General features: G+C 37.8%; 2 protein-coding genes across 2 annotated transcripts; both read left to right on the top strand.

The window, feature by feature from the left end:
• Nucleotides 1–1,884: 1,884 nt before the first annotated feature.
• si:ch1073-15f19.2 (nectin-3) lies at nucleotides 1,885–6,798 on the top strand. Its single transcript, XM_034140222.1, is given in 8 exon segments — nucleotides 1,885–2,109; nucleotides 2,334–2,666; nucleotides 3,075–3,184; nucleotides 3,339–3,495; nucleotides 4,634–5,116; nucleotides 5,841–5,878; nucleotides 5,880–5,941; nucleotides 6,286–6,798. Coding segments are annotated over 8 exon segments (1,419 nt in total). The 5' UTR covers nucleotides 1,885–2,027; the 3' UTR covers nucleotides 6,440–6,798.
• A 2,174-nt stretch (nucleotides 6,799–8,972) lies between these two features.
• LOC117490502 lies at nucleotides 8,973–12,664 on the top strand. The gene is made up of 6 exons (XM_034140263.1): nucleotides 8,973–9,072; nucleotides 9,860–9,961; nucleotides 10,092–10,134; nucleotides 10,276–10,370; nucleotides 10,850–10,908; nucleotides 11,689–12,664. Exons 1-6 carry the CDS (start codon nucleotides 9,066–9,068, stop codon nucleotides 12,163–12,165), a joined length of 783 nt encoding a protein of 260 aa, XP_033996154.1. The 5' UTR covers nucleotides 8,973–9,065; the 3' UTR covers nucleotides 12,166–12,664.
• Nucleotides 12,665–13,896: the final 1,232 nt, after the last annotated feature.

Here is a 13,896-nt window from a genome sequence, read left to right as displayed (position 1 = left end):
CAAACACATTCAGAAGGCAAGTAATTCCAAACTCTTGACAAGGCATACGTGTTAATTCAAAACCAAGGTGATGACCTCATGAAGCTGATTGAGAGAAGCCAAGAGTCTGCAAAGCTGTCTTCAAGGCAAAAGGGGGCTACTTTGAGGAAACTAAAATATAAATCATATTCTGGATTTTTTTAACACTTTTTTGTTAATTTGATAATTCCATATGTGTTCTTTCATAGTTTTGATGTCTTCAGTATTAATTTACAAAGTAGAAAAAAATGTAAATAAACAAAAACCATTGAATGAGAAGGTGCGTCCAAACTATTGACTGGTACTGTACGTCTAGATTAGAAGAATGAGCTGCTGGCAGCTTGCACTGAATCATGTTGAGGTGTCAAACATGATGTATTGTTAAGACCAGCTGATGATCAAGTGCTTTATATTACTGCTTCAACTATGTGTACATGCTTATTTGTTATAAAAATGTTTTTGTTCCATATAATAAATAACTTTGAAAAATCCTCATCAGTGTCTTGGTTTATAACTGTCCTGCTTGACAGAGCCAATCAAGTCCATTCAAAACAGAGAGCCTTAAAACATCACATTTCACTCCATGTACAGTTTAGATTTTCACACGATGAAACATAAGGTCACTAGTAGAAAAACCTTGTTAGATGTTACTGTGTAAGATTCAAATCAGAATCAGAATAAATCAACAGCCAGCTCTGCAACAAGTGAAGGACCATCGGACGGGTGTTTGGAAAATATCATGTTTTAACTCTCCAGATTTCAGATTTTCTGTTTAACTTTTCATTCATTTGCAGTTTAATTATTATGTAGTCATACAAAACACATCACATAAATGTTGCTTTTGTATATCTCCCATATTGTCACTATGTGGTGATGTGTCACTGTAGGAAGGAAAGGAGCCACAGTGTTCATAATGATCTGGGATGTTTCTGATATGATGATCCACAGACATAGTTTTAAACTGAGAATCAATTTAAATTATTTGCCTTTAGTCGAAACTTTGGAAAAATGCTGATAGTCATATTTTACAAACCCACCTCCCTTTCCCTTCCATCACCCCGACCCTTTATCCCTCAATCCTTCCACCCCTTAACCTTATCGTCCTGATACACTTTGAAAAGGCACTGACAGAATACTGACAGAATACTTCTTATGGATAGCTATTCTCAGCTCTGATTTAAGTTAAAATAAAGGTCATGCTCAAAATATTACTGCAAAGTCTGATCCATACTATTAACTGATACCATTGTTTCTTTTAGTTGATAATTTGACAAGTATATCAACATAATTATCTTAAATCCTTGCAAAACCTTTCTACAAAAAACATGTTCCCAATCATAAGCAGTATTTTAGACTTTAAATGATGAACAAAGAGGTTAGATTCTACAAGATTTACTAGTGTATTCTTATGATTTGTGCCAATTGGATGTAGTTGTATGAATCTAGAAGCTGCAGACAAATGACTTGATTATTTGATTAATTCATTCATGCATTAGAATTCCAGCAGATCTCTAGATTGTATTGTATGTTGAGTATGTTTTGACCAACAGGTGGAGCTAAAAGGAGAGTATGTACATGGACATGATAGATACACATTGTATACAGGATGTATCTTCTTGGTTTTAGAATGTACTTTGTATGCGTTTGTGTCTCAGTGTCTTACCTTGAATCTTAAATGATCAGTTATGTTAACCAAAATTAAATGAGTCAATTCTCTAGCCTGGTATATAGATAAAAGTCTATCCTCTTTGTCTCGTCAGTTAGTCCTGACCAATAGAATAAATAGTGATAGCTCTGTGGAGATTTTCTATTGCAAGAACCTGCTTTGCACCAGAGGTTTTCTTAGCCACAAAGCGCTAAACATATGACTCGCTCCGTGTGGTTTCCTGTTAAGATATGTCATCCTGTTGTCTGTCTCACAGGCTCTACGCCACTCTTTAACCTCAGTTGGCAGTCTACTCTTTCTGTCTTTGCTGAACCTCTCAATGGATTCAGTCTGATTGATCATAATGAGTTTGGAGAGCTTGAACATGGCTGGAGGTGTCCTGGGAACGGCCTTCTCTCTCCTGCTTCTTGCCTCTATTACACAAGGTAATCCTAAACCACTGGCGCTCGTGTAAAATCCCAGCATTCTCGGGATATCCACAATGGGTTTGTAATGTGTATTGGTATTTGTTTTGACATGCTACGTTAGCATAATGCTATGATAGTGTCTGCCCGCATTCCAGCGGACTTCAGTCTGTAATATCAACTTCAAAATGTAAGTGATTGTGTCTCTAACTTGTACTGCTTCCAATGTCTGATGTGCTTGACAGGGCTCCAGGATGTTGACATTTTACATTATGAAAAGATGGAGGCAGTAGTCGGGGAGAATGTTACCTTACCCTGTATTATCCAAGGCAGTCCTTCTCTCACGATCATAAGTGTTGAATGGAGAAAGAACAAGAGCGGAAACACAAAGCTGGCTGTGTATGCCCCAACTCATGGACTCAGTCAGTTGTGGCCTAATGTCACCATGCAGAATGTGCCCAACGGCTCCTATCTACACCTTCATAGCGTGGAAACATGGGACAGTGGTTTCTATATTTGTGAAATTACGACTTTTCCTCTGGGGTCCATCAGGAGAGAAACAGAGCTAAAGATCAAAGGTAAGACAAAAAGCATGCGGAGAAGTTCCCAGTCAGCACAGCATTTCATATTTAGTTACAAATGATTAGTTCTATCTTGGTGTTTAATGCTTATTTTTCATTTTGCTCTTGAATGTATCAGAGCCCATAAGCCAATATCAGCCCTTCTGAGAAAATGTATGTAATATTTGCAAGAACACATTTAAGAGCTTTGCTTAGCCCACTTATTTTCCCCTTATACACCTTCTTTCCAGCCTTAACAATGGTATGTTATGAACAAAATAAAGGGAGCTGACAATTCCAGAAGGTGCCATTCATGTGAATTGCATCTGATAATAATAATCCTTCTGCCACTTTCATTTTACAGCAGATGTTTTACCCATGCTTGTGTTTTAAATCCAAATTCATCTCATATTTTCTCTCCTCTAGATGAAGTTAAATTATTGTGTAATGCGGAAAGCATTGTTGAAGTTCATCCTGGAGAAAATGTGACAATTGCATGCACAGCATTTCCTGTTGATCATTACAAGTGGACCAAGGTGATGAAAATATAAAAACTATAACTCAGCCCATTTCTGCCCGTACAATGAAATTCACTTCATTCATCAAACATTATTGATCACCTCTGATAGTACAAATACACTTGTGTATATGAAAGGTTTCTTAATGCTTCATAACCTTGTTTTATCCTAGAACAACACACTGGTTTCAGAGATTCAATCTCTGGAGCTCTGGTTGGTGACTGAAGCTCACTCAGGGATTTATACACTGACTGTCAACACAGGAAACAAAAGTGTGTATAAAGAGTTCTCCATCACGGTGCTAACAGCAACCACAAGCCTGAGGACGGGTGAGCATTTCTCTCTTTCTGGTGTACTCTATTTCAGCGTTTCCTCTGGGCCGTGTTACTGGAACAAAGAGCTGATACTTGGCTTTTGTTTTTATACTGAAGCAATTTTAGGTTTTTATTTAGGATAAGGGAACAGATTCGCACAGCTATGAGAATGCACCAACTGTGAACACATTGGAAGCTTTAAGAGTCAAACTCGTCATTCTTTGCTGCAAATCAATTACCCTGCAGGATTAGGGTGAACACTGAATTAACTAAAAAACTGTTTGTACATGTAGAGCATGAAACAACAAATCTGCATGTTGTCTGCCCTATACTGGTGATATAGCACTGTCTAGCTCTCTTCCTGTGTACGTTTCTCACTTTAATGTTAACACGTAGCAATAGGAAAAAAAGAAAAAGCCACAAGTGTCTAAGTCACGTCCTGCTCTCCCTTTCTGTCTTCTCAAACCCTGAGAACAAACACACTCAGCAGAGTCACAACAGAGTCTATACACCGCGACATGGGGTGAGAGCACAATCTGTTGGACACATTTGAGTAGTACAGCCCGGTGACGGTTTGGAATAATACTGAGAATACTGACTAAATGTACTCATCATTAGTTAAGTATATGTGTATAATCCATACCATACTGTTGGATTTGCAATGTGCACACCGTCTGTGCCCCTGGCTTCAGGCTCCAGGTTTTTTAATGACCTTTTCACCTTATTTTACCCAATGATTACGCACAGAGCTCATAAATGCCATGTGGGTCCATTTTAATTATGTATTAAATGACTGCGTATTTCGATAGGGATTAACTACAATACTTATAGTTTCAACCCAATTTAGGTACAAAATAGGTACGAAAAACAAAGTCTCACCATACAGATTGGAGTGTCTTATATTTCTTTGTTTAAACCTTCGCAAGAGAACAACTAAGCATATTTCCAAACATATTAAACCATGACGCTAACAGGAACTTAATGTAAAAGATGGGTCTGTTAATCCAGTTTCCCATGTCAGGTATTTCTTTTCTCACAAGTGAGAGCTGTGCAGGTCCAAAGAAAGAATGTTATTAGATGCAGTGACAACATCAAAATAGTAGAGGACATTTTTGCCGACAGCATTTCTACCGTGGTGTTTTGCTACTTTCAGATCTCATGACAGCTCCACCACAGTCCAATGTGACCGAGGAGGGTTTGATCACATCAGCAGACAGCGGCCTCCCCACATCACTGACCACTGGGAGGCCAAATATTGATGGCAACGTGACTTGGACCATGAATATGAGCACTAATGTAACAGATGATGATCCCAACTCTAGAAATGTCACAGATGGAGCGCATATGACCCATTTAACAGATGATACACATATCAGTGTCACGTCATCCCCTGTCACACACACTGACAGCTATCACTTTAACAGCTCCACTGATCAGGAGATTAACGGCACTCACAATCCAAACACATCCACTTTTTCTGACCAATCAGTGCCCAGCAATCCAACTACAACTTTAAGTAATGGTAATAAGGTGTTCAGATCAACACAGGAGACAAAGAATGAGTCCATGGGAGGCAATCCTGTTTCCACGCCAACGCCGAGCACTGGAAATACAACGGTAGTCATTGAGGATGGAGGTAATAATCACTTTGTGTATCACAGTTTATTGATTTTGGAAAATAGTCATTTTCTCTAATTTAAAATGAACATTTCAAGGAAAACCATGTGCTCTTTATCTACCATACAACAAATACAGTTTAAATACAAATACAAATTAAATTAAATAATTGATAATGCAAAACATGCAGTTTTTGTCTGGGACTGAGAATTATCAACAGCCCTTTGTTTCCCTGAAATAGGCTTTAAGTAGTGCTCTAAGACTGTGTGGCACATTAGTCTCTTTGGGGTCTGCGTGCAGTGTGGTTATCTTTGTCTGTGGCAATAAGTGAAGTGAGCTGCAGCAGTGTTGGAAAGTTAAAAGTAGAAATGGTTTAAAAGCAGCAAATGAATACAGACCAAAGACCTGAATGCTCGATAGGCAAGACCTACTTATAAACCTTCCTATGAAGAACTTCTGCAGTTTCTTTGCCTTCAGCGTCTGAATTCTTATCACATGCTGAGGCTCTGCAGATACCAGTTTTCTCTGCCTAGGGCCAGATGCCCTCACAGGGTAGAAATGTCATTAAAAAGGAGAGACAACTTCTTATTGCGGACAGCTCAGGGGGAGGACAGCAAAACACACTTTTCTGCCTAAGGCACAATTTTTTTTTATGCTGGACATCTATTATCAATATATTGATACTAAATGTTGCTGTTGTCCTTAATGACACTTTTTCACTGCTTCTTCTCAGATTTTTGGAGGTGTACAGAGTGATGTGTTGTTGGCGCTAATCATTGTTTCCAATCCTACTACTGATCGTTTTGGCTGGCTTTCTCTACAGGAGAAAAATTAAAAGGGAAAGGTAAAACTTTCATTATCTATCCATGCAACCATCGTTTGCACCTGTGACCGAGTACAACTGATCTCTCTCTTACAGTACATGCACACTTTATCCATCATATCTGCATGCTTTTTAGATACGCTACATCTTTATTGCACAGTACCTCAATTCATCTTCTCTCTCTCTGCATCTCCCATCCTCTTGCAGCTACCATCGTGCTCTCGGCTCGTCTCTCGTCGTCTCCTTATTCGCGTCTATCTCTGCTCAAATCCATTCTATCCCTCTCTCTCTCTCTCTCTCTCTCTCTCTCTCTCTCTCTCTCTCTCTCTCTCTCTCTCTCTCTCTCTCTCTCTCTCTCTCTCTAGGATGGATCTACCGCCTCCGTTCAAACCGCCTCCTCCTCCGATCAAGTATACAGCTGCAAGACGTAGGGATATTTACACAGAGCCCTTACCCACTTCAAGGTGTAACTCTGTGATAGAACCTAACGATATGAAACAAATGTTCATGAATATTTAATGCCTACTATATAGCGTGATGAATGTGTATAGTTTGCATTCTGTAATTGCTGGGATATAGTGAAAAGAGTTTAGGTCAGTAATATCAAACTGACGTTACAACACATTTGCAGGCAATTGTACAAACAAGGGCGGTGTTTTTATGTAGGCTGTGTTCTTTGTTATTGTATATAAATTAATTAAATAATTTAATATTGTCAAATAAAATAAAAGCAGGATTTTTGTACGCTAAATTGACTTTGAGCTATTACTGTACACTGCAGGTGCTTCTGGTTATTAACATTTCACTCTGTCATATTTGCAATAACACTGTATATATTCACTGTTACGTTCTAATAAAGTCACATTTACTGTATTTTATGCAGCCTTGAGTTTGTATTGAACCAAAACTGTCTGAACTATATTACTGATGGACTTTAAAGGGGACCTATCATGCAAAATGCACTTTTGTACGTCTTTTCTACATGAATATGTGTCCCCGGTGTTCCAGGGAACTCACCAAGTGTCAGAAAACACAACCCTCTCTATTTTCCTCCATACCCAAATCTCTAAAAAAGGGGCTGCAACGGATCTGATAAAAACTGATCCAGATTTGAACACTGTCCTGACGTCAGGACGGTGGCGCTACGGCTATTGGGCCAACTCCACCAATCAGGAGGAGACAGCCACGGCCATTGCTGTTCGAAAGAGCTGGAGATGCTGTAGTACATATGCCAGGCCTGTAGATGGTGCTGTTCTCACTGAATCAACCCTTGCAAAAACAGACCTAAAGAATTTCAAATTGAGCAAAATGAGGCATGGCTAAAATGCATGATCTGTTTGGTATTTTGAAAAAAAAAAAGTATAAATATGCCTTATATAGGTATGGTCCTATACTATATTATTAAAATATAGCATGATAGGTCCACTTTAAAGAGGCCCTAATTTTGGGGTTTTCCCTTTCATGTAGTATGTTATATAGCTTTTTGTGCATTTGAATGGTCAGCAAAGGCTAAAATCCCAAAGTTCAAGACAGAGGGAGTTTCTCTCCCACACCTGCCTGAAACGCCTCCATTGACCATCCATGACATCACTACGTAACACTCGTGCTTATATTGGCTAGTGCTCCAACACATTGTACGTGATAGGCCAAGGGGCGGGACATTTCTGACACCCCTCTAAGCAGTTGGCCAATCACAACAGAGCCGGCCAGCTAACCAATCAGAGCAGACTGGACTCTGGTTTCAGACAGAGGGTGAAAAGAGGTGCTGCAGCACAGGCAGTAAAATAAAGAGCTTTTTGAACATTAAAGCATGTAATCACATCACAGTAGAGGCACTCAATACAAATATGAAATTGAGTATGAGCATTATAGGGGCCCTTTAAAGCAAAGTAGTAGTTTAGTATTAGTAGTAGTTCAATTGAGTTATGTCAATCAGCTGATTGCTGTGGGATGGAGGGTTTGTTGCCCAGTAGCCCAATGATTTCCTCCTATGTTCTTCATTGCTGATTGACTGACAATATCAAAGAGTCAAGACCCTGTTGTCTACGTGTGACACTTGAGTTTACAAAGTGGGGCTTAAACCACAAACCACATGGGCTAAATGGCTATCACGAAGAACAACCACTGGTTAGCATTATACACACAAAGGAAGTGATATAGCTTCTCATATTTCTGAGAGTTTGCTGATTAAATAAAACATGTTTTATTCCTGTGTGTTGATCATGTCTTTAATCATTCAAATTTAGTTTTTCCTTTTCAGGCCAAACTAAGAGGACCCTGCTAAATTGGGTTGGTCAGTAAAACAATATTTCACACACACACACACACACACACACACACACACACACACACACACACACACACACACACACACACACACACACACACACACGTGCATTTAGCTGTGCTGAGAACGCTTTCATTCCTGCTTTTTTTTCAGATTTTCCGACCACAGTAGCAAAACCACAATGTGCTTCGTATGCAAGCTGTAGCTACATTCTTAATACTGAAGGCCCGTGCACATTAACAAGAATTATTACATATACGCTTTTTTTGTATCTACCCAAACCAAATCTACATGTGTGCCTGTTATTCATGGAACAGTGCGCACACTATTTGTGAACTCGGAACAAAGTTAAAAAGTGTAGCTGTTTATTAACAGCTCAAGACTTAGCGTTATTACTATTATTACTAGTGTTAAGTTCAGTGATGGGAGTTTTTTGTATTTTGTATTTATTTATTAGATTCAATGACATTAGAACATAAGTAAAGTACATATGTGTCTGTCTTTTAAAAAAGGTGCATTGTTTTTCTTTTACTCGTTTGTTTGTGTGCAGACATTTTCCTATTAGATTCAAAGTATTGAAGTCTTAACAGATATTTATAAACCATTAATGTGGCAATCTATTTGAGATCCTAATGTACCTCACAATGGGATTGAGACTGGGTGCCTCAGAATGAGGTTACGTTGCTTCCTGTTTGTAACTGAAGAGCAGTTTTCAAAGCACTGAGTCAAAAGAGAGGTAACTGAGGCAAAGTAAAAATAGACGATAGACACACCTCACTCTCTTAACACGGTGATGCGTCGTAGACTGAGGTACATCGCTTCAGACAAACAATCCGTTTAGTTTGAGACGGCTGGAATATGGCAGGTACGATCACAACTATCTTTTTTTATAAGATTCAGATTTATAAACTTGTATCTAATATTCCTACATTGTACATGTGCTGATATTGTATCCCTTAGTGTGTTTCGACTTTCACCACAAACACAGGAAAAGCTGAATCCTTTCTAAAGCGTAACAGAATTTGGAGTTACTAGTTAGGTTATATGCTCTGTTTATTGACTCTTAGTATACACACGTAACTTTCTTTTTTACATTGTGTTAATGTCAAAGTAAGCACATTGATCAAACCATGTGCAGCATACTTAATCATTTTAAAGCTTGTGAACTGCCATATTTATTTTACTATAAATATAATGATATAAAGATTAGATATTATTAACAATAATAAAATATGTTTTTTTTTCTCATATTTGAGAGTATTGTTTTCCTAAAATTGGTAATAACAATTTAGCTTGTGTGATATATTTTTAAAGCCGTCTTCAAATGTCTCATATGCAGTAGCACCCTGTAGACACATTTAAAGTTAAAGTCATATCATTTAAATGAACAATAGCTTCTTTGTGTCTATGGTTTTTACATCTTAAAAGGTCAGGGATGGGATTTCCCAGTTTCTGTGAAGCATTTGATTACATCTTTGCTTCTGAGCACAAATAATGACGCAAATGTTTTTTCTTTTCTGTTTATCATTGAGACATACTGAAGGAAATTCCAAACAGTTGTTAGCAGATAACATTAAAGACCATTCGTTTCGCACACTGACTTAAAAAGCACAGTTTAAGATGTTGATAGTGGTTTTTATTGTCTTTTACAGTCATTGAAGCGGTATCTCTGGCGCTGTTATCTCTGGCCTTGTTGATCTCTATTTGTCTCAATGTCTTCTTCTGCATCAGACAAAGATCCACTTTGTGCAAAGGTATGGTTGCATTTAAAATGTTTATTAAATTGCTTTGTTACTTTTTTATGCGTTTACCATAACTGTAAACCTCTCTCTGCTTTTAAAAGAACAGGGCCTTTATAAATGTATAAATATTGTGTTCCAACAGAAACGGACGAGTGCTGCTTCAGAAATATGAATACAGGAGCAAGGTAGGCTTTGGCTTGTGTGCATGTCAGCCCATTATAAGTGCAATACAATGAGTAATAATATGTAAAAGGGGTATCCATTATTTGCTGTACATCTACGAATGACCTCTTATTATAGAAATAACCTGTGATATGTTGTTGAAGCCCCTCACAGGATGAAGGGCATTATTTTCATGAACACAATCACGAAGAGCTGCAGGAAAATCCAATCTACGGCAACATCAGCTCAGACAGAGCAGGTGAGAGCAAAGCCAGAGATAATTTTGTATATAATAATAACATAACATTATAAATAATAACATTGTTCTCTGAATAACAAGCATGACACAATATATATCTTTGTCTGTGATACTTTGTTTGATTACACAATTAATTTATGTTAGAATCACCTTTATGACTATTTCCTTTTCCTGTATTTGGAGGCAGTATATTTTAGCAAATGCCACGTTATCTAATGTAAGATTTTATCAGTGTGTATCATAACAAGTTGAAAGTTCATTTGGATCAATATCATGCAGAACAAACTTAAGATAGATGTATAAGTCATTGCATCCAAAAATGTTTACTTCCTTTTCAACCACAGTTCAAAATAGTTAGATTTCCAATATGTTGTAATTGATTCAGTATATCAAATCTAGATCCTTCTCTTTTCTATTTAATGTGACTCCATATGTGTGCTCATAAGTATACAAGCCGAATGACCAATTCATGTGTTCAGATTCTGTCGAGGTTTGCTATGAGATGATGACCATGGAACACGCAACAGATTGCATGAAGGTAATTGAAAATGTGACAGAATAACTGCAAAAAAAAGAAATATTTTTAACGTGCTTTTGTGAGCTGAGGTGCAAAATTCAGTTTTAACCCCGTTGATGTTATTCATTTGCACGGGTTATTCACACTCGTACATATGATATTGTGTGGATTTCATGCTAGGATAATGACATCTTTAAACCTCTCTTAAGCTTTGCATCTGCAATACGCATGATAACATGTGAATGTAACATTTACTAATGTTGCCTAATAATATTCTAAACCGCTTTATTCGCTTTTACTGCATTATTTTGTTATTATTTTATCTATGTATGAATGATGCGTGTCTTTGTTGTATGTTGTCTACTCTGAATGTTTTGATGGCACCTAAAAAAGGAGTAGCTTTACTCTTTTCGTTGTACTTCTACAATGAATATAAATGCGTCTAAAATGCGCAAATATAGTATTCTAGTATTTATTTTTATTGGTGCAACTATAAATACATATAGAACAGCATTGTATTTAAAAATACACATGCAGACCTGTTTAAACCCATGCTGACAGATTTGCTTTCAAAGCGGAAGGCAGCTAAACACTTTGAAGTTGTGGTCAATTTTACTGTGAACCAATGAACATAATAAGGCACATAGTGTTCTAAAAATAAACTAGGCTTACAGAAATACATGAGAGTTAACAACCACAAGACCTAGAAGATCACACCGGTGTTTACTGCTGATGCTTTTTTTGGTTATCTACGCAAACAGCATTTTACTAACCCATGTTTTCTCTACTGTCTGAAACCAGTCCATAGCGCCTGACCTGAATTATGCCTCATTGGATCTTAAGTTGGTAAAGAAACGCATGAAGAAGAATCGCCATCAGCAAGGCCCCGCTCAGAGAAGAAGCAAACTTCAAGAGGAGCTGCCGGGCCACCTCACACCCCCCCTGAATACTTTCTTAGAGGTGGAAGCAGACATGGATGCTCACCTTCCCTCCAGAAACACCAGCACCATGGTTTCACACAGCAGCATCTACCTGAACAGTCAACAGATAGCCCAGGAGACAGAGGAGCTGGAGAGGGACAGGGGTGTAAACATGGAGAGGGAGATCGTGGGTTGGGGGGGGATAAGAAAGGGGCAAAGTAGAGAGTGGAAAGGAGAGCAAGAGTTTGAGGGAAGAAAAGATAGACATGATGCTAATGGGGTTGTATGCACACAGCTTTCAGAAGTAGAGGCTATTCAGAACAGCAGCTTTAGCCATGATAGTGAGCATCAAGATTAAGATTCAAGTGTTTGAGCTACCTAAGAAAAGCTAACTGTTGTGTCTGAAAGAATGAAAACTATGTTAGCTTCAATATTTAACGAGCTTTTTGCGCAATTTCCTCTTTGATGTAAATACATTTGAACTCTCCAGATTGAGCAACAGAGGAACAAAAGGTGTACATCTCTGTGCTGCGGAGGTACAAAACTGAGAATAAAGAAAGAAATGAAACTCGGTGTGTGACATTTAGAGGTCAAGGACCCAGTGGAAATGTATGTTTTGAAAGACAAGGAAGACATCACATCATCACAGGACATGGAAGATCTTTCACTGTTTTGATGTCTCATAGCAGATGTCTCATAAAAAGGTGTGAAGGAAAAACAATCTATTTGTTTTCCACGCTGTAGGCGATATAACAATATACTTGCCTATGCACACGTGAATCTGCTTTTCAGTTATATTACCATGAATGATACAAATTAACATGAAGATTTGATTAAAGGTTGGAAAGTAAAATGCGGAAAGCTATAAGTGAGATATTAATAATGTTATTTTATTTTCCCTGTGGGCATATTGTAGGAAATGTCACCCACAGAAGATTTTCCACATCAAAGTTACCATTATGGTCATTACTTTTAGAATTGATTGCACTCAAGAGCCATCTGCTTAAATGATTATTTCCCTCTCTTGGGAAGGATAATTTACTGCACTGCTTCCTGCTGAGGGAGCTGAGCTCTGAAGTGAACTCAGCAGTCAGAGGTCCGCAGTATACTAACTGTTCGATGACAGCTTTTCAATAACTCACCACGGCCTCCTACACCTCTATAGATTCATTTTTGGCTTAACTATTGCTGACAAAGCAGCATAAAAAGTGAAATAGCAAAGCATTATTCATATCTGCCTAAAAGTGCCTCAAATACTTGACTTATGCTTCCGTAGAGACTAGCACTTTACTTTTGTTTCAATAAAGTTTTAATTAAGAGTTTTATCATGAGTAAATTAATATCAGCTACATTTTGAAACACAAGGACTATAGTCTAATTTAAACAGTCGCCAAGAATCCTTTTACATTATTGCATCAGTCTCTATATAGCATTCTCTTAATGCACAGAAAACAAATGACAGGAAATGAGGGGGGTGGGTGACATGTGATAAAAGTCCCATGGCTGACATGAGACATAACTGTAACAGTTTCAAGTCAGAGAAAGTCAAATAAGACGGTGTGTAAAACTACACTTCCCAGCCAAAAAAAAGTAACCACTTTGATATAACTAGGCCAGTAGGTAAAGACTTTCCACTGGATAACGATGTATATGTTTTAGCTGAATACAGGTTTTTTTAACCCTGACTGATGCAGTTAGTCACTTCTTTAATGTTTGTTCTTTCTGATGTAAAGTCAAGGTTGTAACTGTTTGCAATGAAGTTGTGGGGCGCTGAACTGTTCTTTTGATTCTTTTGATATATGATAGTAATTACTTGTCTTTCAAATTTGAAGGAGGGTGAGCAAGCATCTTGAGGAACATTCATCATTAACTCCTCCAAAAAATATAGTTTATTTAATAATAACACTGAATATGTGAATCATAACAGTGATTGACAGCTGATAGGAATAATATGATTGTTAATAGTATCATATTAATTCAGACAAACATCGACAAGACAGTTAATTAATGTACTTATTGCAGCAGTCTGCATAGATGTGGTACCCCTGCTGGTCTAAGAGTGAGACAAACTCATTCAGTTATTGTTCAG

This window comes from Trematomus bernacchii, unplaced genomic scaffold, assembly GCF_902827165.1.
Source record: "Trematomus bernacchii unplaced genomic scaffold, fTreBer1.1, whole genome shotgun sequence".
Taxonomy (NCBI): Eukaryota; Metazoa; Chordata; class Actinopteri; order Perciformes; family Nototheniidae; genus Trematomus; species Trematomus bernacchii.
The sequence above is the reverse complement of the archived record's forward strand: the minus strand, read 5'-3'. Positions and strand labels throughout refer to the sequence as shown.